This window comes from Oncorhynchus clarkii, chromosome 3 (assembly GCF_045791955.1).
Source record: "Oncorhynchus clarkii lewisi isolate Uvic-CL-2024 chromosome 3, UVic_Ocla_1.0, whole genome shotgun sequence".
Taxonomy (NCBI): Eukaryota; Metazoa; Chordata; class Actinopteri; order Salmoniformes; family Salmonidae; genus Oncorhynchus; species Oncorhynchus clarkii.
In genome coordinates, this window is record NC_092149.1 from 9,307,192 (window position 1) to 9,335,096 (window position 27,905).

Consider the following 27,905-nt stretch of genomic DNA (forward strand, 5'->3'; position numbering starts at 1 on the left):
TCTTATTGAGTACAGAAAACCAGTTATAGGACCTCTTGTTAGACTTGTAGCGTTGAATAGGACTAGATTGAATAAATAAATACAATGTACACAGTTTCTCCTGTCCTCAGCAAATGCAGGTTGATGGCCAAGACTCATGTTGTCTTCTGCTCTATTCTCTCTCCCCCCCAGTATGGATGACTCCAACAAGAAACCAGGGACCCCTGGAACGCCGGGCTCTCAGGATCTGGAAGCAGCCCTGCGACGTCTCTCCCTGAGGCGGGACAACTACCTGAGCGAGCGGCGGTTCTTCGAGGAGGAGAGGGATCGGAAGCTCCAGGGGCTGGTGGAGAAGGGAGAGGTGGACAACGGCAGTATGACCCCCACAGAGAGCATCATGTCCCTGGGAGGAACCCACCCCTCTTCCATCTGGTCTGGGTACTCCTTCAGCTCCCGCTCATACCTGCCGGAGAAGCTGCAGATCGTCAAGCCACTGGAAGGTGACTCCTCCCCCACGACCTCTCACCCTGCTGCTGGTTGACACACTGTGGGATTTAATTCACCATGATGAGTGCAGCCTCTCCACACAGTACTCCTTCTACTTCTGACTCACCCAGCCCCCACTGCTGGTTCCACATCTACAGTTAGAGTTGAGGCTCACACAGTTCACACCGAATGTGGATCTAGCCGATCGTTCAGCATGCTGTGTTTTAGGGACCACCCGCTGTCGATGTCTGACTGCCAAAACTCTTAAGTGATTCTACATAATAAATATGTTTGCAAACTACGTTCAGAGGTGCCAAGTTCCAGAAACCGTTATTGGTGTGTCTGAGCTTTTACTTCGAGTTAGACCAGCCCACCACTAGCCCTGCCAAACACATTAGTTTAGCCTGGTTTAGTTATCATCATGCACAGCAAATCCAGACTTGTTGCTGGTCTTTTTCACAGCATCGTTGAGGCCCTGTGCCTCTCATCCTATGTTTCATCAAGGAGAGATTACATTAAACAGCCATACAGCCTGTTACTCTAATGTCCATGTCAAATCATCTCCAAACATATCAGGCATCCTCAAAAAGCTGTAGAGAGATTTGCTACATATTTGTGTTATCTCCTGAAAGAACCTGAATGCTACTGTTTGAAATACAAGTTGGATACTGTGTTTGAGTCGATAGATGCAGTTATAGATCAGGTATGAAGCACACGTTTAACCAAATAAAAGAAGTTCTTCACATTTTTATCTACGTTTTTCTTACATATTTCCCCACGTTAAAATGCTAAATATATTCATTTTCCAAATGTTGTTTTCAACAAGTTTTTCAGCTTTTTTTTTGTCAGATTAAATGGTTGATTGAAAAATCAGCAGAGATCAGAGGGCACTATATAGGGATGTAGGGTGGCATTTGGGATGTAGTCACTGTCAGGTTATACTGTAGTAGGAAACATCTAGTAGAGTATCTAATCTGCGTCTCTAGTGCCGCCTGGTGACAACACCATTAACATGCACAATGAATCAACACTTGTGAGTTCATTACATTATTACACTGCTATTACATTATCATTACACTATAATATACACTACCATTTATTACATTATTACACTATAATAATATACACAGATTAATTGCATTATCATTACAATATAATATACACTATGATTTATTACATTATCATTACACTGGGATTAATTATATTATCATTACACTATAGTATACACTAACATGTATTGCATTATCATTACACTATAATAATATATACTCGTATTTATTACATTATCATTACACTATAATAATATATACTCATATTTATTACATTATCATTACACTTTAATAATATATGTGTGTCTAACGTTTGATATTCTCCCTCCCAGGCTCGGCCACCCTGCACCAGTGGCAGCAGCTGGCTCAGCCCAACCTGGGTGGGATCCTGGACACGCGGCCTGGTGTGGTCACTAAGGGCTTCCGTCCTCTGGAACTAGACCTGGAGCACATGTACCTGTTCACTGACTTTGAGGAGGAGGACTTTGAGGTAGTGGAGGAGTCTGACCACCTGTCTGTCTCAGGCTCTACCCCCGGCTGTAGTGGCATCTCCATCCTCAGCCGGCAGGGCCTCCGTACCCGCTCCTCCTCCTGCTCCTCCTCCTGCAGCGGCAGATCCATCAACAACAACCTTCCAGAGGGAGAAGCCAGGGAAGAGGGCGAGACAGGCCCAGGCAGCACATCACTGTCGTCCCCTGCACCTCCAGACAGCGAGAACCAGGGGAACCAGGATCAGGCTGCAGCTGCAGACGGGGTGTCCGGTGAGGGAGCCTGCTAAATGGGTCACACAGGCACCGGACGTCCCAAGCCCTCCCTTCTACCTCAGGATATTGGGGCATTCATTGGCCATAGCCATCCCCTCCTCGCCTGCCCGTCGGTCCCCGATCCCTCCACGCTCATGCACACATCTCCAGACATACCCACCTCGTCCAGACGTGTCCAGACATACCCACCTCGTCCAGACACACGCACCTCGTCCAGACGTGTCCAGACATACCCACCTCGTCCAGACACACCCACCTCATCCAGACGTGTCCAGACATACCCACCTCGTCCAGACACACCCACCTCATCCAGACGTGTCCAGACACACCCACCTCGTCCAGACACACCCACCTCATCCAGACGTGTCCAGACATACCCACCTCGTCCAGACATACCCACCTCGTCCAGACACACCCACCTCATCCAGACGTGTCCAGACATACCCACCTCGTCCAGACATACCCACCTCGTCCAGACACACCCACCTCATCCAGACGTGTCCAGACACACCCACCTCGTCCAGACACACCCACCTCATCTAGACGTGTGCTACTATCATACCCCTTTTGAGTATATTGAGTTTAATTTATTTCAGTATTGTGTTTAATCTCCACCTCATATTCACACTGTTCCTAAAATCTCAAGATCCTTCCTTACAAATTCAGATTCATTTGAATCCTCCAGTTCTGATCACCACTTCCATCCACTCAAGTCATTTGTGTCCTATCTGGTGTCAAATCATGTTGTCGTGATTTTGTTCTCATCTTCCATCACAACATTCTTCATCTCAAAGGCATGAAGAACACTCAAAAAGCCAATTATTAGAGATGTCCTATGTTAGTGTAAACCTACATAGTGATGTAGTATATACATATTACACACACACACACACACACACTCCAGATTGAATATGTACAACCTATGGCCAGTGTCCAGGTCTCTGTGGTTTGGTTGTCGTGGTATCATATGACGTGATCTGTTAACAACGTGCTCTCACAGCTGTCCAGTAACTCACATGACACTACTGTCATCCCAAATGGCCCCAATTCCCTATACAATGCACTATTTCAACCATGGCCCATAGTGCTCTGGTTAAAAGTAGTATACTATATAGAGAGTAGGGGACCATTTGGGAAACATGTTCAGTCCATGACCCTGTTTCCTAGGAATTATTATGGAGTGGTGTGAATGTCACCTCATCTCCTGCCTTTGACATTGAGCTGCAGAGTCCACACACGGCTCCAAACAGTCAACACTGCAGAGTCCACACACGGCTCCAAACAGTCAACACTGCAGAGTCCACACACGGCTCCAAACAGTCAACACTGCAGAGTCCACACACGGCTCCAAACAGTCAACACTGCAGAGTCCACACACGGCTCCAAACAGTCAACACACCACTTCTCTCTAGTGCTTTTAGTTCAACCTGCATTGTGTTCCCTATGGAGAATCCCTATGTTCGAGTGGAACACTAATTCATGCCTGGGATATTAGGAATCTTCTGAAATCATTGTCATTCCTTTATCTGCCTATCTAATTGTTTTCAGTGGTTTAAAACGGCTTCTTCAGGCAAAAATACAGCGGTTTCATCTTTGCAATTGATGCAGCTTTAAACCATCCACTCTGTCTTTGAGTGTTTGATTTTAAGTTTTATGTTTAAAAGAATGTTGGTTCCTCTGCCCAGTACTAACCCTCTACTCTCTCCCTTTCTCTCCCTTTCTCTCCCTTTCTCTCCCTCTCTCTCCCTCTCTCTCCCTCTCTCTCCCTCTCTCTCCCTCTCTCTCCCTCTCTCTCCCTCTCTCTCTCCCTCTCTCTCCCCCTCCCTCTCCCCCTCCCTCTCCCCCTCCCTCTCTCTCCCTCTCTCTCCCTCTCTCTCCCTCTCTCTCTCTCCCTCTCTCCCTCTCCCTCTCTCCCTCTCTTTCCCTCTCTCTCCCTCTCTCTCCCTCTCTTCCTGTCTACAGCCCACTACCCTGGTAAATGCATGTCCAACACCAGCTCCACCTATACCTTCACCACCTGTCGGATCATGCACCCCTCAGACGAGCTGACCAGAGTCACCCCCAGGTTAGACAACCCTCTTACCCCACACTGGTGGAGTCCCAAATGGCTTCCCTATCCACTGTGGGACCTGGACCAACGTAGTGCACTACAGCATATAGGGAAAAGAGTGCCATTGGAGATGCATGCTGACACTGCAGTGTACCCCTGTAGCCACTAGGTGGCAGTGTCTGTCTGAATCGCTACCACTGCAGACAGTGGAAACCTCCTTGGCTTTCAGCATTGGGCTGAGAATGATAATACAGAGAGGATCATAATAAACCCATATTGCTGAAGGAAATAGTGACTCAGATTAATAATATTAATTAATGTAAAAACTAAGTTAGTCATGATTTCGTTCACTAGTACGTTTTCCTTAGCCCTGGCTGAGCCATGGTGTGTTTAACACATACCCACTGTCTGACAGCTATAATTGCCCCTCCTGAATAAAGATGATTGAATTGTATTGAATTGCCCCCATCCCTTCAAGGTCATGTGATGAGGAAGAGGAAGCCGCTCTCTATCATGTTGTTCTGAAGGCTGATTTAGAGCAGCAGGCCCACTGAGCCACGCCCCCTCCCGCCCTGTGGGTGAGACCTGTCGCATGTCACATGACTAGTAGCGTGGCCTCATTGTAGGGGATTTGGGGTCTGACTCCGTAGTGTTGGGGTTGTTCCGGGGAATAACAAAGCCTGCCTCGCTGTCCCCTTCTAACTATTCTGCTTCCTTTGGTCTCTAAACCCTCTAACCCCCCTCCTGTCAACTGTCAATCAAACAAATCTAGAACAGCTCCGCCCCAACGGGCTGAGACTCTCTAATCAATGACGATCAGATGAAAATGTCCTCCATAATATAATGATGGGGCCCTGGCCTTGATTCATACAATACAACTTGATTGTGGTCTGATGATTGATGCTAAAAGCTTGTGGGTGTTCATTGCTTACAGAACTATGTTTGGAACGGTGTTCATAACACTGGTTTTTATAATTACCGGTGTGTTAGCACTGTGTCTCTGATTTCCTTTGGGGGTTTTCCAGGAAATGTTATCTGGGGTTGAAATAGCATGTGTTTGGGGTAACATCCAGATAACCTTGTCAAAGAGTCCCATTGATTTGTCTGTTGGTTTCTGAATGAAATAGTCAGTGAGGTGTTAATATTGTTTTCTATTTGATCTGATATTGATATGGGCAGTGATTGGTTAGTTCATTTACTTTGTACCAGGAAGCTCCATTATATTGTACTAGTCTGCATCAGTGTGTGTGCTAAAAAAGGAAACTAACATTGATGATCAATGATGGTCAGACTAAAATCAACCTATTGAATAGCTATTGAGTGGTCTAGGCTCTAGAAGGATCTATTGAGTGGTCTAGGCTTTAGAAGGATCTATTGTGTGGTCTAGGCTCTGGCTGTGTCTGTCATAGCTGAGGAGCATAGCTGACTGTATGGCAGCATGGCTGATGTGTAGCTGACTGTGTGGCGGAATGTATAGCAGTATAGCTGACTGTAAAGCTGACTGTGTAACAGTATAGCTGACTATAAAGCTGACTGTATAACAGTAAAGCTGACTGTAAAGCTGACTGTATAACAGTATAGCTGACTGTATAACAGTATAGCTGACTGTAAAGCTGACTATATAAAAGTATAGCTGACTGTAAAGCTGACTGTATGACTGTGTGGCTGACTGTATAGCGCTATGGCTTGCTATATAGCTGACTGTATAACAGTATAGCTGACTGTGTGGCTGACTGTACAGCAGTGTGGCTGACTGTACAGCAGTGTGGCTGACTGTATAGCAGTATAGCTGACTGTATAGCAGTATAGCTGACTGTGTGGCTGACTATACAGCAGTGTGGCTGACTGTATAGCAGTATAGCTGACTGTATAACAGTATAGCTGACTGTGTGGCTGACTGTATAGCGCTATGGCTGACTGTGTAGCAGTATGGCTGACAGTATAGCGGTATGGCTGACTGCATAGCGGTATGGCTGACTGCATAGCGGTATGGCTGACTGCATAGCGGTATGGCTGACTGCATAGCGGTATGGCTGACTGCATAGCGGTATGGCTGACTGCATAGCGGTATGGCTGACTGAATGGCTGACTGTATAGCGGTATGGCTGACTGTATAACGGTATGGCTGACTGTATAACAGTATAGCTGACTGTATAGCAGTATGGCTGACTGTATAGCAGTATGTGTGTGTGACGGTCTGTATGTGTCCCTCTCATCTCCCTCTTTCAGCCTTATGTCGGGCCCTACTGCCTCCTGCGTCATGACCAGCAGCAGCAGCGTCAGATCTACCCCCTGCTCAACCCCTTGCACCCCGCGCCGCCTCAGCCTGGCAGCCGAGTCCTTCACCAACCTGAGAGACTCCACCAAGACCATGAGCACTAGTGGAGGTCTGGTGCGGCTCCTCCAGGAGCGAGGCATCTCTGCAGCAGTCTACAACCCTCAGAGCTGGGACCGGGCAGACTGTAGCACCTCCATCCCCACTGGGGGAGTACCGTCGCTTCTACCGCCGCGGCCCCCCGACACCCTACCCTCCACGCCGCCCAACTCCCCAACCCACCGCTCCCTCTGTGCCAAACCCAGCAGCCCCGTGGGCCCCTTCGAACTCAGTCCCAGCGCCCCGCCCTATGACAACTTCCTGGCATCGAAGCCGGCCAGCTCCATCCTGAAGGAGGTGAGGGCAGAGGCCCAGAGCAGTGAGTCAGCAGACAGCGAGTGTCAGACTGACGTCAGCGTCCACAATCTGAAGCTGGTGGACAAGCTGAAGCGCTTCAGCGTGGCTGGGGCCGGCCCCTCTTTATCAGGGGCCACGGGGCCCACCATGCTGGGGCCCCTCAGCGGCCTCCACCGCCCTTCCCACTTCTGCCCTTCTGTGGTGACCAGTCCCATAGGGGGCCTCGGCCCCGCTCTGAACGCGGGCATCCGCCGTAACCGCAGCTACCCGGCCATGGTAGGAGCCGGCATGACTATGAAGGGCCCGGGGCCCCACAGCCCCACAGACATGCTCCTGGCTTCTTCCTCCAAACTCCCCAGACAGACTAGTCTCAATGATGGGTGAATGAATGTTGACTTTTCTCTTCTGTCTGTCACCTGTCAGATGAGTTGGATGTATATATAGCTCCCTGGTCTGTGACAAATCAACTCTGTGCCTGAAAGAGATGCCCTTTCTTTTTACAGTGCATTTTGTATCAATGCTAATTATTGTCTTCCTTTCTTTCTCTATTCTGTCTCGCTCTCCTGTCCTCTTTCTCTATTCTGTCTCTCCTCTCCTGTCCTCTTTCTCTATTCTCTCTCCTGTCCTCTTTCTCTATTCTCTCTCCTGTCCTCTCCTGTCCTCTCTTTCTCTATTATGTCTCCCTCTCCTGTCCTCTCGCTCTATTCTGTCTCCCTCTCCTGTCCTCTTTCTCTATTCTGTCTCCCTCTCCTGTCCTCTCGCTCTATTCTCTCTCCTGTCCTCTCTTTCTCTATTCTGTCTCCCTCTCCTGTCCTCTCGCTCTATTCTCTCTCCTGTCCTCTTTCTCTATTGTCTCTCTCTCCTCTCCTGTCCTCTCTTTCTCTATTCTGTCTCCCTCTCCTGTCCTCTCGCTCTATTCTGTCTCTCTCGCCTTTCCTCTCCTCTCCTCTCTTTCTCTGTCCTCTTTTCTCTCTGCTTACAAGCCTCAGTAAATAGTACCATGATGTGTTATTGTTTTATTGTTGATTGGCCCTGCAGATCGGTAGGCTGAAGAAGATGTACTGTAGCACCTGTTATCTGTTTAGGAAACGGAGCGCTTCCAAGCCCAGGTAAACTCATATTAAAAATCTATTTATTTTATTCCCAGGTCTAAACGTATACATGTGGAGATAAAACACTCTCTTCCTGTTAATTAGCTAATGAGTGGCAAGCAGTACCAACGAACGCACCTTAAGTGGTATTTAAGGGTGTTCAGTGGCATCATGACAATATGCACATAACTAAGACCTTTATTGAGGAAATGAAATGTTGGAGGTACAGTATTCATACTACTAGCTAGCACAATACTGGGCAACAACACATGTTATTCACCTCAAAGTTGATCCAAATAAAGAGTGGGAAGGAGCCACACTTGAAGCTAAGAGGGGTGCATGGATGTTTGCCGTGAATGAATAGGCTATGGTTTGAACTTGGATACATTGTAACAGACCAACATGATTTATAGACATTTGTGTGCAGTGCGAGTATGTGAGTGTGTGTGTGTGTGTGTGTGTGTATAAAGTTGTTGAAAGATTTACCTATAGGCCTAGATAGTCTAAGAAAGGCTTGAGTCATTTGGTTAAGGTGATAATCAGATATACAGGACATTTCAACCAGAGCCCACTAACTGCTGTCTCCCAATACAAAAGGTGTGTAGAAGAGTTCTCTGGGAGGGACGCGGTTGACTTTTATGAGAGAAACATTATACAAGTTAGATTTTTCTTCTGACTTTCATCTTTCTGGTAACAAGCTTTGGTGACTGAACTGTTAGCTTTAAACTAAAGCCACTGTACTGTAAATGAAGTTGAGGAACGGAGAGATGGAGGGAATACGTCCTAGTGCCTCATACTTTACATAGTTCCATTGTTGTTGGACTGACTGATCTGTCTGCTTCCTCCCTGGTATGAGCAGACAACTGCTTTGTGTTCTGAGGATATCCTCCTGGTACGAGTTTTAACTTGAACTGCAGAGAAGATGAGCTCTCGTTACATCTTGGATAGATGCAGTATATGTGTTGAAATAAAGAAGAAACGCCTATTATTTATCATTAACTTCTGACAAAAGTAGAGAATCGTCCTTGCTGACATTGTGTGTAACTTGAATAGCCTTTGAATGTATTGATTAACAGCAGAAAATATGATGTCCATATGTGTCTGTTGATTTAAATGATGGTTTTACTGCATTTCAACCACAAAGGGAATTATTATTATACTACTTGTACATTGTAAATGGTATGTAATGCAATGAATTTAGCCATGTTAACTATTTTTTAATAAACTAGAATATATATATATATATAAGGGACACAAATGTTGTTCAGGCCATGAAGTGGTCAGAACACTGGTTTAAAAACAAGGGTTTTGTGTTCCGGAATTTCAAGAGCACCAATTTGCAAAAAAAAGGCTATTATCAATAAAACAATTGATATGACCTGCTTGCTTTCATGTCTTTTATTTATCCGTCTATGTAGTGTTGGTTGGAGTTCACTACAGACAAAATAATAACATCATGGTTGGAGCACAAATCACCAGAAATCCTCATGATAATGAAGCGTTTATGAAGACATGTACTTGACAACTGTTGTTTCATGGTGTTTCACCACACAGCTTTATGAGGACAATATGGACCGAGCTACAACACGTGTTCACAAGGGAAAGATCTTGGCCTCCGTTTCATGCAATTAGATGACTATTTGAGAATTTCAGTGTTGTTGGAACCAAGTGCATTGTGTTGAGGGTCCATTACTACAGACAGCAGCAGAAATAAACCCACTACTCATTCAGCTGTTCCCCTAAGTGCTCTTTCAGTGCCCTTTTCTCCATGTTCAAGGAAGTCCTCTCTTTTGTTTGTAATTAGTGGGAACATCTGGTATGATCACACATCCACTTGAACAACAAGCCACTTGATATTCACAGATGGATAAAACGTAGCAGGTAGCCTCATGGTTAAGGCATTGGGACAGTAACTGAAAGATTGCTGGTTCGAATACCGGAGCCGACAAGGTGAAATAAATCATCTGTCACTGTGCCCTTGAGCAAGGCACTTAACCCTAATTGCTCCAGGGGTGCTGTACAATGGTGATAATGGCCATGATTCCACTCCCTTCATGTGTTTTAGGGAGAGTTGGAATATGCAATTATTTATGTTGATTTGTTTTTGCATTATTATAAGGTTGTTCAATGAAATATGCTGGAGATCTTGTTCTATTCAACATATTCACATTTTCTTAGTGATATTTTTAGTGTCTTACAAACCAATTGATGATCAAATTGACGTTTGACTTGCATTATCATAGACTTCAAAGGAGGTTGTTGATGCCCCCAAAAAATACTCAAGGAACTGAAATGATTCATCCTTTTTGGGATCTGCACAAGTTTTCCGAAATGTTTAGTGGTCCTACATAATCCCCCCTACCTGCCATCTCTCTAGGTCTGTCAAATCACTGTCTCCCGTGGGGTCTCACCATCCCCAGTCCCAACCTTCTAGCATCTCATTGAGCCTAACGTGGACCCAGCAGTTAGTCACTGTCTGTTGTAAATGGGCACCAATACATGTAATTTCCCCAGCAGCAGCAGCCCCAGCAGCCCCAGCAGCAGCCCCAGCAGCAGCCCCAGCAGCAGCCCCAGCAGCAGCAGCCCCAGCAGCAGCCCCAGCAGCCGCAGCCCCAGCAGCAGCCCCAGCAGCAGCCCCAGCAGCAGCCCCAGCAGCCCCAGCAGCAGCAGCCCCAGCAGCCCCAGCCCCAGCAGCAGCCCCAGCAGCAGCCCCAGCAGCAGCCCCAGCCCCAGCAGCCCCAGCCCCAGCCCCAGCAGCCCCAGCCCCAGCCCCAGCCCCAGCAGCAGCCCCAGCAGCAGATGTTTCATGTTTTTCTGTATTTTATTGCCATGCTTTATTATGCAACAGATCCCTCCCTACTCCCACCTCATCCTCCTCTTCTACTCCTTCTCCCCTCCTCATCCTCCCCTTCTCCTCATCCTCCTCTTCTACTCATTCTCCCCTCCTCATCCTCCCCTTCTCCTCATCCTCCTCTTCTACTCATTCTCCCCTCCTCATCCTCCCCTTCTCCTCATCCTCCTCTCCTCCACCTCCCCTCATCCTCCTCTCCTCATCCTCCCCTTCTCCTCATCCTCCTCTTCTACTCCTTCTCCCCTCCTCATCCTCCCCTTCTCCTCATCCTCTTCTCCACTTCCCCTCATCCTCCTCTCCTCCTCTGCCTCCCCTCATCCTCCCCTCCTCCACCTCTCCTCATCCTCCCCTTCTCCCCTCCTCTGCCTCCCCTCAGCCCCCCTGATTCTCCCTTTCTCCTCACCCTCCCATTCTCCTCTCCACCTCCGCTCATCCTCCCCTCCTCACCCTCCCATCCTCCCCTCCTCACCCTCCCCTTCTCCCCTCCTTACCCTCCCATTTTCCCCTCCTCACCCTCCCATTTTCCCCTCCTCACCCTCCCCTTCTCCCCTCCTCTGCTTCCCCTCATCCTCCCCTCCTTCTCCCCTCTGCCTCCCCTCCTCCGCCTCCTGCCTCCCATCCCACAACGAAAACCTGTCGCAAATAATTAAATCAGCTCATTGAGGGACACCTGTGCTAGCATTAGTGCAGCGCTAGCCAAGCTTTATGCTCACAACAGTGCAATCCAAGCCAAGCCATTGTCTCTCCAATGCACCCAAGTGGTACTCCATCCAATATTTGTTAAGCTGCGTGCTTTGTCTAATGTAAAAACCCAGGCTCTATTTGTCTCCTATGTGTTCCAGTTTATCTATTTAGTGACTGAGATGTGATATTGCCTCTGTTATTGCCGCTACAATCACACTCTAAGGCTGTGTGTCTGAAAAAGTAGATTTGGAGGACGGCTCGTTAACAAAAACGCTCTTGCTCTTTCATTCAGTCCGAGTGATGTGCTGGGCTGCTGTAGGTACAGTGGGTCCATAAGAAGACAAGTTGCTCAGGGAGGTATCACTTTCAGACCTAAATTCTGTGTGCTGCTAATACACCCACTGTAGTCTCTGACGGTCTAACCTCCCTGTACCTTCTGCATTAAGAGGAGGATCTTGCTGTATGTTGCTGCATCTCTGTGGCTCAGTGATGACTAGAGCTGTGAACAATGTGTGGCAACTGTGGTCCAGCATAATAGGGGAGCAAATATGAGTCAGATGAGCCGTTGTGTAACATTATTTGTAAATGACAAATAGAGCAAGCCATGAGCCCACTAAACACACTAGACTGCATGGCACTTAGGAATACAATGAGCCCAAGGCCTTAGTGTTTGGAAACACTATGGAGAAGGATGTTATATTATGCAGACTTGGTTGATTCTACTACAAAATCTGTCTGGTTAGGTATCTGTGTGTTTTAAGGACATCGGACTGTGTATAGGGTACATGTAAGAAAAGCATCACACTTTTTTGTTTTCTTCAAAAATCTGTATACGTACTGTATATATATATGTATATATATATTGCTTCATATCAGTTTTACAAACACATTTACATCAAATACATCATAATAAATATAGCTTTTGGGGACAATGATTTTTTTGTTTTCTGATAATCGAGATGGATTTAGTGGTGGTGCGTCTGTTTCTATGAGGAGTACTCCTCGTACTCCTCTGCACTGCGGCGTCCGAAGTCCATCCAGCCCAGGTAGTCTCTGTCCTTTATCTTGTGGCTGGGACCCGGACCGCTGGCTCTGCTGCTCAGGGACGAGCTCCTCTGCAATGATCCTGGAACCAGGGAATTTGAGGGGTTACTTTTCTCCAGCACAATCCTTCAGCTTTTTACCAAAGAAATGGCCCTTGTGCATTGTTTGAATCCCAGATTGCCCTTTTAAATACTACATTATATTCTAATGCATATGGATATAAAATATCTGTCTCTGTCTGGCACAGAGACAGATAGCATCTATACTGTAACAGGCACTGGAGTCTCCTGTTGGTAGAACCTTATTCATTTGATTGTATCATTAGATGAAAGAACATAATAGAATTATTCCTAGAAAGCATCCTGTCCTTATGACTGTTTGGGATCAGGGTAACACCACTCCTTTATGTTGGATCATAACATGTTTCTTAATCACTTTCTGTTCCAGGGATCAGGGAAGACCTATTGGATTAAAACAAATGAACACTTGTTAATGACTAAATCAGTGTTGGCTAGCTATCTGATGGAACCATTCAGCAACATCCGCTCAGCATCATCCGCTCAGCATCATCCCAGGGACTGGTGCCGGTCCGTCATTATGAATCCACTGGAGACACTGACTGTTTCATTCTTTGGCATGTACTTCTGTGTGTAAATGTTAATTATTATGTGTGTAGATGTTCTGTCCCTCTTCAGAGGAGTTAAGGATATCTACAAACCGCACTAATCTACACAACGTTTGTGGAGTTCCTTTTAAAATGGCAAAATATAGCCATTTATTTGATTGTTTACAAAAGTCAAAAAGTCCAGTTTGAGCAGGGCCAGATGACAGCAGCATGACACAGCCATGACTGGATTGTGACACCCAGAGAGATGAATGATGACAGAGGAGAGAGAGGAAGGATGGAGGGAGGCTTTCTTTCTCTAACAATCTCATATTTCTTAATCTCTCTGTTACGTGATGAAAACCACTGGAGGGAAGGCCTCCTCTGTCTGGATAATTCCCACTATCAACTTTCTCCTCCATCTTGTACTGTGGGACTTCAAATCAAATCAAATTTACTTATATAGCCCTTCGTACATCAGCTGATATCTCAAAGTGCTGTACAGAAACCCAGCCTAAAACCCCAAACAGCAAGCAATGCAGGTGTAGAAGCACGGTGGCTAGGAAAAACTCCCTAGAAAGGCCAAAGCCGGTTTGGAGACTTCTCTTCCTTCTCAGAGGAAAAGTGCTTTAACTATAGAGATGGGAAAGCTATCAGAGTGGAGATGTTGCCAATCCAAAACTCATACAAGGTCACTGTCCCAAATGGTACCCTATTCCCTAAATAGTACACTACTTTTGATCAGAGCGCTATGTGCCCTGGTCAAAGTAGTGCACTTCATAGAGAATACGGTGACTTAATACATGACTTAATATAATTGGTGACTTAGTTCATGAGTGAGGGATACTAGGATTGTGATAACATACAACCCTAGAATATGATATTTATGAAGAAACCTTTAACATTGGTCTATTTTACTTTAACAAACATTTAACAGATGCCATGGCTTACCTTTCCTGGATATCAATCTCGCCAGTAGTTCGCGCAGACTGGTGTGGGGGTCCTCTGCCTCGTCCTCTGCCGGTTTGGAGAAGGGGATGAGCTGGCCACTGGAGGGTGCTGAGCGGGTGTGGCGTGTGTGTTGGGGAGACATAACGCTGCCGAGCTGGGGGGGCTCAGGCTTGTCCTCATCCTGCGAGTCCGACGGGCGCCCCAAACTGCTGCCAGAGAACGCAGCCAGCAGTACACATACACAGATGCCTGCATTCATTGCTGACGGAGGGGGCACAGAGAGAGGGAGGGGGCACAGAGGGAGGGAGGGGGCACAGAGAGAGGGAGGGGGCAGAGAGAGAGAGGGAGGGGGCACATAGGGAGGGAGGGGGCACAGAGAGAGAGAGGGAGTAGGCACAGAGAGAGGGAGGGGGCAGAGAGAGAGAGGGAGGGGGCACAGAGAGAGGGAGCGGGCACAGAGAGAGAGAGGGGGCACAGAGAGAGGGAGAAGGCACAGAGAGAGGGAGGGGGCAGAGAGAGGGAGGGGGCACAGAGAGAGGGAGCGGGCACAGAGAGAGGGAGGGGGCAGAGAGAGAGGGAGAAGGCACAGAGAGAGGGAGGGGGCAGAGAGAGAGGGAGAAGGCACAGAGAGAGGGAGCGGGCACAGAGAGAGGGAGGGGGCACAGAGAGAGGGAGAAGGCACAGAGAGAGGGAGGGGGCACAGAGAGAGGGAGAAGGCACAGAGAGAGGGAGGGGGCACAGAGAGAGGGAGAAGGCACAGAGAGAGGGAGGGGGCAGAGAGAGAGAGGGAGGGGGCACAGAGAGAGGGAGCGGGCACAGAGAGAGAGAGGGGGCACAGAGAGAGGGAGAAGGCACAGAGAGAGGGAGGGGGCAGAGAGAGAGAGGGAGGGGGCACAGAGAGAGGGAGCGGGCACAGAGAGAGGGAGGGGGCAGAGAGAGAGGGAGAAGGCACAGAGAGAGGGAGGGGGCAGAGAGAGAGGGAGGGGGCACAGAGAGAGGGAGGGGGCACAGAGAGAGGGAGGGGGCACAGAGAGAGGGAGGGGGCAGAGAGAGAGAGGGAGGGGGCAGAGAGAGAGAGGGAGGGGGGCAGAGAGAGAGAGGGAGGGGGGCAGAGAGAGAGAGGGAGGGGGGCAGAGAGAGAGAGGGAGGGGGCAGAGAGAGAGAGGGAGGGGGGCAGAGAGAGAGAGGGAGGGGGCACAGAGAGAGGGAGGGGGCACAGAGAGAGGGAGGGGGCAGAGAGAGAGAGGGAGGGGGCAGAGAGAGAGAGGGAGGGGGCAGAGAGAGAGAGGGAGGGGGGGCAGAGAGAGAGGGAGGGGGCAGAGAGAGAGAGGGAGGGGGCAGAGAGAGAGAGGGAGGGGGCACAGAGAGGGGGAGGGGGCACAGAGAGAGGGAGGGGGCACAGAGAGAGGGAGGGGGCACAGAGAGAGGGAGCGGGCAGAGAGAGAGATGGACAGAACATCAGAAAAGATTAGCATCAAAAGAGAACATGAATTAACATCTCTGCATAGATCTGTATTACATTTGAGTCTTTAAAAAAATACGTTTCACAAGGAATACCATGATATTTTTTCTCGTGACACAACTGAAACCTTTTTGTTGCATTATGCAGCACAGGGGTAGAAGGCAATTAGCAAAAACAATACATTTTGTTAAAACAAAATTAAAGTGCCCTTTCCCACCCAGTATGAATTGACCAGTCATATAGTCATATATATAGTCATAAGTTGTAGGGAAGTAATACTGATGGATGAGTCTTTCCTGTTGAAATATAATCCTGGAGGAAAGAACCAACACAATTAGGCAGCGATCCATGTTATCGGCTTCTTCAGCTTCCAGTCAGGAGAATTTACTTTTCTACCATAAGACGCCTCAGAGGCAGAAAAAACAGACTCTTCTCTGTTTAAAGAGCCATTGAAAAGTACTCTCCTGGGTGAAGATGTCTTCATACCACCAATGGACTAGTGAATAATTCATATAGATTCAACAAACAAGAACTGTCTGGGTTGTATAGAATTAAAACAAATATAGAAGGACAGCATTCCAAAGGAAGGTTTATTCAGGCAGCAATAATACATATTATATTAAACAGGAGTCAGGACACACCATCATTTCTCAAACTAGCTACAGTGAATAAATGTCGATACATTAATTCCAGACAGATTTCATATGAAAAACACAATTACGTCCTCACATAATTGACTGGAACCCAGTTGGATTATTGACCTGAACTTAAACCCTGTACTTCAATTGTAGAGAACCCATTGTGCAAGGAATTAGTCCCATGCGCCAAGTGTTCATTAAGCTTCTTTACTGATAACCACAGCGACCTCACAGCAGAAAAATGTGAAAAATAAATAGCCACACAAAGTTCAATTACCTTCAGTTAGTCCACACAGGCTGGGCTCAACAGTCTGATAACAGTAGAGGAGAGGAGTGTACAGTAGAGGGAGTACAGCTGGAACAGACAGCGGGACACTTCTCCTGAAGGTGCAGGACTGACCCTTATATACCCGGAGTGGGAGGGCCGGTCCCAGGAGCAGAGCGTTTGCATCCTGTCGTGTATTTGCTCATCGCTGACGCAGTAACGGGATAGACGCACTCTCCGCCTCCTTCAGAGAGGGACAGGGCACCACCCTGGACCCACTACACTCCCCACGCTCCTCTCTCCTCTCCTCTGATGCTGACGCACTAGGGAACAAGAGGGGGAGAAGGTCAAAGATCATAACAACCACTCCCCACACCCCCCTCCATCCAAAAACAAGGTCGTATTCATTAGGACACTTTTTTATATATTGGGTGTGTTCAGGTATAATCACTCATAGTTTCAGTCCATTTTCTTCCGTTTGGTTCCTAATGACTATGACCCAGAAGTAAGCCCCTCTCCTAGACCCCAGTCAGCAGCCTCGCCACCCCCCACCCCATCAGCCTCCGTCTCCAGACAGTGATAGGCTAATCCTTCTCCCTCATTAGAGAGACTGCTGCCTGATTAATATGGGGATGCACATCTGGCTGTGTGCCTGGGAATGAAACACAAGGCACGATCTCTTAAAGGTCTTTTCACGTTGTCCAACTGAAGGACATGGAGATTATGTTTTTTCAGGATTACGTTCATACCACAGGAGGTTGGTAGCACCTTAATTGGGGAGGGAGTGGTAATGGTTGGAGTGGAATAAGTGGAATGTTTTCAAATACATCAGACACATGATCTCCATGTATTTAATACCGCTCCATGTTCTGGGCATTATTACGAGCCATCCTCCCCTCATCAGCCTCCTGTGATTCATACACTGTATCATTAGAGAATTAAACAGTCTTCTCCCCTCAGCAGCCTCCTGTGATTCATACACTGTATCGTTAGAGAAATAAACAGTCTTCTCCCCTCAGCAGCCTCCTGTGATTCATACACTGTATCGTTAGAGAATTAAACAGTCCTACCCTCATCAGCCTCCTGTGATTCATACACTGTATCATTGGAGAATTAAACAGTTCTCCCCTCAGCAGCCTCCTGTGATTCATACACTGTATCATTAGAGAATTAAACAGTCTTCTCCCCTCAGCAGCCTCCTGTGATTCATACACTGTATCGTTAGAGAAAAAAACAGTCTTCTCCCCTCAGCAGCCTCCTGTGATTCATACACTGTATTGTTAGAGAAATAAACAGTCCTCCCCTCATCAGCCTCCTGTGATTCATACACTGTATCGTTAGAGAAATAAACAGTCTTCTCCCCTCATCAGCCTCCTGTGATTCATACACTGTATCGTTAGAGAAATAAACAGTCTTCTCCCCTCATCAGCCTCCTGTGATTCATACACTGTATCGTTAGAGAATTAAACAGTCTTCTCCCCTCAGCAGCCTCCTGTGATTCTTACACTGTATCGTTAGAGAATTAAACAGTCTTCTCCACCTCAGCAGCCTCCTGTGATTCATACACTGTATCGTTAGAGAAATAAACAGTCTTCTCCCCTCATCAGCCTCCTGTGATTCATACACTGTATCGTTAGAGAATTAAACAGTCCTACCCTCATCAGCCTCCTGTGATTCATACACTGTATCATTGGAGAATTAAACAGTTCTCCCCTCAGCAGCCTCCTGTGATTCATACACTGTATCATTAGAGAATTAAACAGTCTTCTCCCCTCAGCAGCCTCCTGTGATTCATACACTGTATCGTTAGAGAAAAAAACAGTCTTCTCCCCTCATCAGCCTCCTGTGATTCATACACTGTATCGTTAGAGAAATAAACAGTCTTCTCCCCTCAGCAGCCTCCTGTGATTCATACACTGTATCGTTAGAGAAATAAACAGTCTTCTCCCCTCATCAGCCTCCTGTGATTCATACACTGTATCATTAGAGAATTAAACAGTCTTCTCCCCTCAGCAGCCTCCTGTGATTCATACACTGTATCGTTAGAGAAATAAACAGTCTTCTCCCCTCAGCAGCCTCCTGTGATTCATACACTGTATCGTTAGAGAATTAAACAGTCCTACCCTCATCAGCCTCCTGTGATTCATACACTGTATCATTGGAGAATTAAACAGTTCTCCCCTCAGCAGCCTCCTGTGATTCATACACTGTATCATTAGAGAATTAAACAGTCCTCCCCTCAGCAGCCTCCTGTGATTCATACACTGTATCATTAGAGAATTAAACAGTCTTCACCCCTCATCAGCCTCCTGTGATTCATACACTGTGTCATTAGAGAGTTAAACAGTCTTCTCCCCTCAGCAGCCTCCTGTGATTCATACACTGTATCATTAGAGAATTAAACAGTCTTCTCCCCTCAGCAGCCTCCTGTGATTCATACACTGTATCGTTAGACAATTAAACAGTCCTCCCCTCATCAGCCTCCTGTGATTCATACACTGTATCATTAGAGAATTAAACAGTTCTCCCCTCATCAGCCTCCTGTGATTCATACACTGTATCATTAGAGAATTAAACAGTCTTCTCCCCTCAGCAGCCTCCTGTGATTCATACACTGTATCATTAGAGAATTAAACAGTCCTCCCCTCAGCAGCCTCCTGTGATTCATACACTGTATCATTAGAGAATTAAACAGTCCTCCCCTCAGCAGCCTCCTGTGATTCATACACTGTATCGTTAGAGAAATAAACAGTCCTCCCCTCAGCAGCCTCCTGTGATTCATACACTGTATCATTAGAGAATTAAACAGTCTTCTCCCCTCAGCAGCCTCTTGTGATTCATACACTGTATCATTAGAGAATTAAACAGTCTTCTCCCCTCAGCAGCCTCTTGTGATTCATACACTGTATCATTAGAGAATTAAACAGTCCTCCCCTCAGCAGCCTCCTGTGATTCATACACTGTATCATTAGAGAATTAAACAGTCCTCCCCTCAGCAGCCTCCTGTGATTCATACACTGTATCGTTAGAGAATTAAACAGTCATCTCCCCTCAGCAGCCTCCTGTGATTCATACACTGTATCATTAGAGAATTAAACAGTCCTCCCCTCATCAGCCTCCTGTGATTCATACACTGTATCGTTAGAGAATTAAACAGTTCTCCCCTCATCAGCCTCCTGTGATTCATACACTGTATCGTTAGAGAATTAAACAGTCCTCCCCTCAGCAGCCTCCTGTGATTCATACACTGTATCGTTAGAGAAATAAACAGTCCTCCCCTCAGCAGCCTCCTGTGATTCATACACTGTATCATTAGAGAATTAAACAGTCTTCTCCCCTCAGCAGCCTCTTGTGATTCATACACTGTATCATTAGAGAATTAAACAGTCTTCTCCCCTCAGCAGCCTCTTGTGATTCATACACTGTATCATTAGAGAATTAAACAGTCCTCCCCTCAGCAGCCTCCTGTGATTCATACACTGTATCATTAGAGAATTAAACAGTCCTCCCCTCAGCAGCCTCCTGTGATTCATACACTGTATCGTTAGAGAATTAAACAGTCTTCTCCCCTCAGCAGCCTCATGTGATTCATACACTGTATCATTAGAGAATTAAACAGTCCTCCCCTCATCAGCCTCCTGTGATTCATACACTGTATCGTTAGAGAATTAAACAGTCTTCTCCCCTCAGCAGCCTCCTGTGATTCATACTCTGTATCATTAGAGAATTAAACAGTCCTCCCCTCAGCAGCCTCCTGTGATTCATACACTGTATCGTTAGAGAATTAAACAGTCTTCTCCCCTCAGCAGCCTCCTGTGATTCATACACTGTATCATTAGAGAAATAAACAGTCTTCTCCCCTCAGCAGCCTCCTGTGATTCATACACTGTATCGTTAGAGAATTAAACAGTCTTCTCCCCTCAGCAGCCTCCTGTGATTCATACACTGTATCGTTAGAGAAATAAACAGTCTTCCTTTTGGTTCTCTTCCTGACCCGATACTTGCATCTCAAATATCTATAAATTGAATTACTGTCTTTGTTCAATCAAATCCTTTGTCCAGCTTCTACGATTAGTGGAGGAAACATGCTTCCTGTACTTTGAATTAATATTCAGTATTCAGAGTCTCTAATATTCCGAATATCTTTCATTTCACCCAGTGAACACTATTTTATAGGAATGTAGTTTTGTCTTAAACAGTTCTCCCCTCAGCAGCCTCATACATCCAGATAGTGGTTGTAAGTATAGGTTCCTTTAATATTTGTATAACTAACACATTACTCATTGCTGTTGTAACATTATTTAATTAATTGTTCTTAAGCCCAGTTGACTTTTCTAACAAGGGAAATTAGAATTCCACTGTACACCAATTAGCTGTCCCACGGGGATGTGGGATTCAATCTCAGATAAACAGGAATAGTGGTGTATCTACACTCTCTCCTGTGTATTTTAAGCATGGTCCTCTATGTAAATGGGCTAGCATTAGCGATCCGTTGCTCTTCAGAATGTCATCGGCAGGTGGTTGTCCTCTTGGAGTGATATGGCTGTTACACGGAACAAGCTGCCACTCAGCTCTGCACGCACAGAGACCGAGAGAGAACAGACCCTTGTTGTTATAACAACAACAACATTAAGGAGAAAGACAGCATCTAGAAGAACATCAGTAACATCACCTACACAACTTAAAGAGCTGATATTGTTTGCGTCCCAAATAGCATCCTATTTCCTATATAGTGCACAACTTTTGATCGGGGCCCATAGGAGTCTGGTCAAAAGCAGTGCACTACAGGGCAGGGGTGTTCAACTCTTACCCTACGAGATCTGGAGCCTGCTGGTTTTCTGGTCTACCTGATAATGAATTGCACCCACCTGGTGTCTCAGGTCTATATCAGTCCCTGATTATAGGGGAACAATGAAAGAGAAAACACAGTGGTCCAGAGTTGAGTTTGAAGGCTTTGGGGAATTGAATGAGATGCACCCAGACTTTCTGATGTGAATCTTTGAAGGCAGGGGGGCCATGTGGGCTATCACTGGCCAGCAGGGCGTCCCCATACACCCTATCAGATCAGCCTGACAGAGCTAAGCAGGTCCCCATAGATCCTATCAGATCAGCCTGACAGAGCTAAGCAGGTCCCCATAGATCCTATCAGATCAGGCTGGCAGAGCTGAGCAGGTCCCCATACACCCTATCAGATCAGCCTGACAGAGCTAATCAGGTCCCCATACACCCTATCAGATCAGGCTGGCAGAGCTAAGCAGGTCCCCATACACCCTATCAGATCAGGCTGGCAGAGCTAAGCAGGTCCCCATAGATCCTATCAGATCAGCCTGACAGAGCTAAGCAGGTCCCCATAGATCCTATCAGATCAGGCTGGCAGAGCTAAGCAGGCCCCCATACACCCTATCAGATCAGGCTGGCAGAGCTAATCAGGCCCCCATACACCCTATCAGATCAGCCTGACAGAGCTAAGCAGATCACCATACACCTATCAGATCAGGCTGGCAGAGCTAAGCAGGTCACCATACACCCTATCAGATCAGCCTGACAGAGCTAAGCAGGTCACCATACACCCTATCAGATCAGCCTGACAGAGCTAAGCCAGGGTTGGCTTTATCTGTGCACTAACATCCAATAAAGAGAGGTCTCTCTCTCAATCCAGAGCTTCCAGCCAAACGCCTGGATGGATTAGAGTCAGATACATCTGATCTGATTCCCTTTCAGCAGTGGTGATGGAAACATAGGAGATAGGCAGAGCTCGTGTCCCAACTGACACCCCATATGGCTCTGGTCAAAAGTACTATGTAGGAAATAGGGTGCCACGTGACACAGCCACAAAAATGTCTTGTCCGTGATGACTCCATCCCCTCCTCTCAACACATTCCCTTCATCTCTCCATCCTCTCCACTCAACACATTCCCTTCATCTCTCCATCCTCTCCTCTCAACACAGTCCCTTAATTTCTCCATCCCCTCCTTTCAACACATTCCCTTCATCTCTCCATCCCCTCCTCTCAACACATTCCCTTCATCTCTCCATCCTCTCCTCTCAAAACAGTCCCTTCATCTCTCCATCCTCTCCTCTCAACACATTCCCTTTCATCTCTCCATCCCCTCCTCTCAACACATTCCCTTCATCTCTCCATCCCCTCCTCTCAACACATTCCCTTCATCTCTCCATCCCCTCCTCTCAACACATTCCCTTCATCTCTCCATCCTCTCAACACATTCCCTTCATCTCTCCATCCTCTCCTCTCAACACAGTCCCTTCATCTCTCCATCCCCTCCTCTCAACACATTCCCTTCATCTCTCCATCCCCTCCTCTCAACACATTCCCTTCATCTCTCCATCCCCTCCTCTCAACACATTCCCTTCATCTCTCCATCCCCTCCTCTCATCACATTCCCTTCATCTCTCCATCCTCTCAACACATTCCCTTCATCTCTCCATCCTCTCAACACAGTCCCTTCATCTCTCCATCCTCTCCTCCCAACACAGTCCCTTCATCTCTCCATCCCCTCCTCTCAACACATTCCCTTCATCTCTCCATCCCCTCCTCTCAACACATTCCCTTCATCTCTCCATCCCCTCCTCTCAACACATTCCCTTCATCTCTCCATCCCCTCCTCTCAACACATTCCCTTCATCTCTCCATCCTCTCCTCTCAACACAGTCCCTTCATCTCTCCATCCTCTCCTCTCAACACAGTCCCTTCATCTCTCCATCCCCTCCTCTCAACACATTCCCTTCATCTCTCCATCCCCTCCTCTCAACACAGTCCCTTCATCTCTCCATCCCCTCCTCTCAACACATTCCCTTCATCTCTCCATCCCCTCCTCTCAACACAGTCCCTTCATCTCTCCATCCTCTCCTCTCAACACATTCCCTTCATCTCTCCATCCCCTCCTCTCAACACATTCCCTTCATCTCTCCATCCCCTCCTCTCAACACATTCCCTTCATCTCTCCATCCTCTCAACACATTCCCTTCATCTCTCCATCCCCTCCTCTCAACACAGTCCCTTCATCTCTCCATCCCCTCCTCTCAACACAGTCCCTTCATCTCTCCATCCCCTCCTCTCAACACAGTCCCTTCATCTCTCCATCCTCTCCTCCCAACACATTCCCTTCATTTCTCCATCCCCTCCTCTCAACACAGTCCCTTCATCTCTCCATCCTCTCCTCTCAACACAGTCCCTTCATCTCTCCATCCCCTCCTCTCAACACGTTCCCTTCATCTCTCCATCCTCTCCTCTCAACACAGTCCCTTCATCTCTCCATCCCCTCCTCTCAACACATTCCCTTCATCTCTCCATCCCCTCCTCTCAACACAGTCCCTTCATCTCTCCATCCCCTCCTCTCAACACAGTCCCTTCATCTCTCCATCCTCTCAACACATTCCCTTCATCTCTCCATCCCCTCCTCTCAACACATTCCCTTCATCTCTCCATCCTCTCCTCCCAACACATTCCCTTCATCTCTCCATCCTCTCCTCTCAACACATTCCCTTCATCTCTCCATCCCCTCCTCTCAACACATTCCCTTCATCTCTCCATCCTCTCCTCTCAACACATTCCCTTCATCTCTCCATCCCCTCCTCTCAACACATTCCCTTCATCTCTCCATCCTCTCAACACATTCCCTTCATCTCTCCATCCCCTCAACACATTCCCTTCATCTCTCCATCCCCTCCTCTCAACACAGTCCCTTCATCTCTCCTTCCCCTCCTCTCAACACAGTCCCTTCATCTCTCCATCCTCTCCTCCCAACACATTCCCTTCATTTCTCCATCCCCTCCTCTCAACACAGTCCCTTCATCTCTCCATCCTCTCCTCTCAACACAGTCCCTTCATCTCTCCATCCCCTCCTCTCAACACGTTCCCTTCATCTCTCCATCCTCTCCTCTCAACACAGTCCCTTCATCTCTCCATCCCCTCCTCTCAACACATTCCCTTCATCTCTCCATCCCCTCCTCTCAACACAGTCCCTTCATCTCTCCATCCCCTCCTCTCAACACAGTCCCTTCATCTCTCCATCCTCTCAACACATTCCCTTCATCTCTCCATCCCCTCCTCTCAACACATTCCCTTCATCTCTCCATCCTCTCCTCCCAACACATTCCCTTCATCTCTCCATCCTCTCCTCTCAACACATTCCCTTCATCTCTCCATCCCCTCCTCTCAACACATTCCCTTCATCTCTCCATCCTCTCCTCTCAACACATTCCCTTCATCTCTCCATCCCCTCCTCTCAACACATTCCCTTCATCTCTCCATCCTCTCAACACATTCCCTTCATCTCTCCATCCCCTCAACACATTCCCTTCATCTCTCCATCCCCTCCTCTCAACACAGTCCCTTCATCTCTCCTTCCCCTCCTCTCAACACAGTCCCTTCATCTCTCCATCCTCTCCTCCCAACACATTCCCTTCATTTCTCCATCCCCTCCTCTCAACACAGTCCCTTCATCTCTCCATCCTCTCCTCTCAACACAGTCCCTTCATCTCTCCATCCCCTCCTCTCAACACATTCCCTTCATCTCTCCATCCTCTCCTCTCAACACAGTCCCTTCATCTCTCCATCCCCTCCTCTCAACACATTCCCTTCATCTCTCCATCCCCTCCTCTCAACACAGTCCCTTCATCTCTCCATCCCCTCCTCTCAACACAGTCCCTTCATCTCTCCATCCTCTCAACACATTCCCTTCATCTCTCCATCCCCTCCTCTCAACACATTCCCTTCATCTCTCCATCCTCTCCTCCCAACACATTCCCTTCATCTCTCCATCCTCTCCTCTCAACACATTCCCTTCATCTCTCCATCCCCTCCTCTCAACACATTCCCTTCATCTCTCCATCCTCTCCTCTCAACACATTCCCTTCATCTCTCCATCCCCTCCTCTCAACACATTCCCTTCATCTCTCCATCCCCTCCTCTCAACACATTCCCTTCATCTCTCCATCCTCTCATCTCAACACAGTCCCTTCATCTCTCCATCCCCTCCTCTCAACACATTCCCTTCATCTCTCCATCCTCTCCTCTCAACACATTCCCTTCATCTCTCCATCCTCTCCTCTCAACACAGTCCCTTCATCTCTCCATCCCCTCCTCTCAACACATTCCCTTCATCTCTCCATCCCCTCCTCTCAACACAGTCCCTTCATCTCTCCATCCCCTCCTCTCAACACAGTCCCTTCATCTCTCCATCCTCTCAACACATTCCCTTCATCTCTCCATCCCCTCCTCTCAACACATTCCCTTCATCTCTCCATCCCCTCCTCTCAACACATTCCCTTCATCTCTCCATCCCCTCCTCTCAACACAGTCCCTTCATCTCTCCATCCTCTCCTCTCAACACATTCCCTTCATCTCTCCATCCCCTCCTCTCAACACATTCCCTTCATCTCTCCATCCCCTCCTCTCAACACATTCCCTTCATCTCTCCATCCTCTCAACACATTCCCTTCATCTCTCCATCCCCTCCTCTCAACACAGTCCCTTCATCTCTCCATCCTCTCCTCTCAACACAGTCCCTTCATCTCTCCATCCTCTCCTCCCAACACATTCCCTTCATTTCTCCATCCCCTCCTCTCAACACAGTCCCTTCATCTCTCCATCCTCTCCTCTCAACACAGTCCCTTCATCTCTCCATCCCCTCCTCTCAACACGTTCCCTTCATCTCTCCATCCTCTCCTCTCAACACAGTCCCTTCATCTCTCCATCCCCTCCTCTCAACACATTCCCTTCATCTCTCCATCCCCTCCTCTCATCACAGTCCCTTCATCTCTCCATCCCCTCCTCTCAACACAGTCCCTTCATCTCTCCATCCTCTCAACACATTCCCTTCATCTCTCCATCCCCTCCTCTCAACACATTCCCTTCATCTCTCCATCCTCTCCTCCCAACACATTCCCTTCATCTCTCCATCCTCTCCTCTCAACACATTCCCTTCATCTCTCCATCCCCTCCTCTCAACACATTCCCTTCATCTCTCCATCCTCTCCTCTCAACACATTCCCTTCATCTCTCCATCCCCTCCTCTCAACACATTCCCTTCATCTCTCCATCCTCTCAACACATTCCCTTCATCTCTCCATCCTCTCAACACATTCCCTTCATCTCTCCATCCCCTCCTCTCAACACAGTCCCTTCATCTCTCCATCCCCTCCTCTCAACACAGTCCCTTCATCTCTCCATCCTCTCCTCCCAACACATTCCCTTCATTTCTCCATCCCCTCCTCTCAACACAGTCCCTTCATCTCTCCATCCTCTCCTCTCAACACAGTCCCTTCATCTCTCCATCCCCTCCTCTCAACACATTCCCTTCATCTCTCCATCCTCTCCTCTCAACACAGTCCCTTCATCTCTCCATCCCCTCCTCTCAACACATTCCCTTCATCTCTCCATCCCCTCCTCTCAACACAGTCCCTTCATCTCTCCATCCCCTCCTCTCAACACAGTCCCTTCATCTCTCCATCCTCTCAACACATTCCCTTCATCTCTCCATCCCCTCCTCTCAACACATTCCCTTCATCTCTCCATCCTCTCCTCCCAACACATTCCCTTCATCTCTCCATCCTCCCCTCTCAACACATTCCCTTCATCTCTCCATCCCCTCCTCTCAACACATTCCCTTCATCTCTCCATCCTCTCCTCTCAACACATTCCCTTCATCTCTCCATCCCCTCCTCTCAACACATTCCCTTCATCTCTCCATCCTCTCCTCTCAACACATTCCCTTCATCTCTCCATCCTCTCCTCTCAACACAGTCCCTTCATCTCTCCATCCCCTCCTCTCAACACATTCCCTTCATCTCTCCATCCTCTCCTCTCAACACAGTCCCTTCATCTCTCCATCCCCTCCTCTCAACACATTCCCTTCATCTCTCCATCCTCTCCTCTCAACACATTCCCTTCATCTCTCCATCCTCTCAACACATTCCCTTCATCTCTCAATCCTCTCAACACAGTCCCTTCATCTCTCCATCCTCTCCTCTCAACACATTCCCTTCATCTCTCCATCCCCTCCTCTCAACACATTCCCTTCATCTCTCCATCCTCTCCTCTCAACACAGTCCCTTCATCTCTCCATCCTCTCCTCTCAACACATTCCCTTCATCTCTCCATCCCCTCCTCTCAACACATTCCCTTCATCTCTCCATCCCCTCCTCTCAACACATTCCCTTCATCTCTCCATCCTCTCCTCTCAACACAGTCCCTTCATCTCTCCATCCACTCCTCTCAACACATTCCCTTCATCTCTCCATCCCCTCCTCTCAACACATTCCCTTCATCTCTCCATCCTCTCCTCTCAACACATT

General features: G+C 47.7%; 2 protein-coding genes across 4 annotated transcripts in view; one reads left to right on the top strand and one right to left on the bottom strand.

The window, feature by feature from the left end:
• LOC139387478 (trafficking kinesin-binding protein 1-like) overlaps positions 1-9,468 on the top strand; it is a 68,325-nt gene extending 58,857 nt beyond the window's left edge. For 2 of the 3 annotated variants that reach the window (XM_071133736.1, XM_071133719.1), the window contains exons 14-17: positions 172-479; positions 1,847-2,275; positions 4,241-4,343; positions 6,558-7,478. In XM_071133736.1, the coding sequence (XP_070989837.1) occupies positions 172-479; positions 1,847-2,275; positions 4,241-4,343; positions 6,558-7,383 (1,666 nt within the window). In that variant the 3' untranslated portion in view covers positions 7,384-7,478. Of the gene's footprint in view, positions 1-171; positions 480-1,846; positions 2,276-4,240; positions 4,344-6,557 lie in introns of all 3 variants that reach the window. The other variant, XM_071133728.1, reaches the window with a different exon arrangement.
• Positions 9,469-12,491: 3,023 nt separating this feature from the next.
• Positions 12,492-14,483, bottom strand: LOC139405694 (cholecystokinin-like). The gene is made up of 2 exons (XM_071148117.1): positions 14,225-14,483; positions 12,492-12,751 (listed from the first exon to the last, which is right to left on the bottom strand). Exons 1-2 carry the CDS (start codon positions 14,481-14,483, stop codon positions 12,612-12,614), a joined length of 399 nt encoding a protein of 132 aa, XP_071004218.1. The 3' UTR covers positions 12,492-12,611.
• Positions 14,484-27,905: the final 13,422 nt, after the last annotated feature.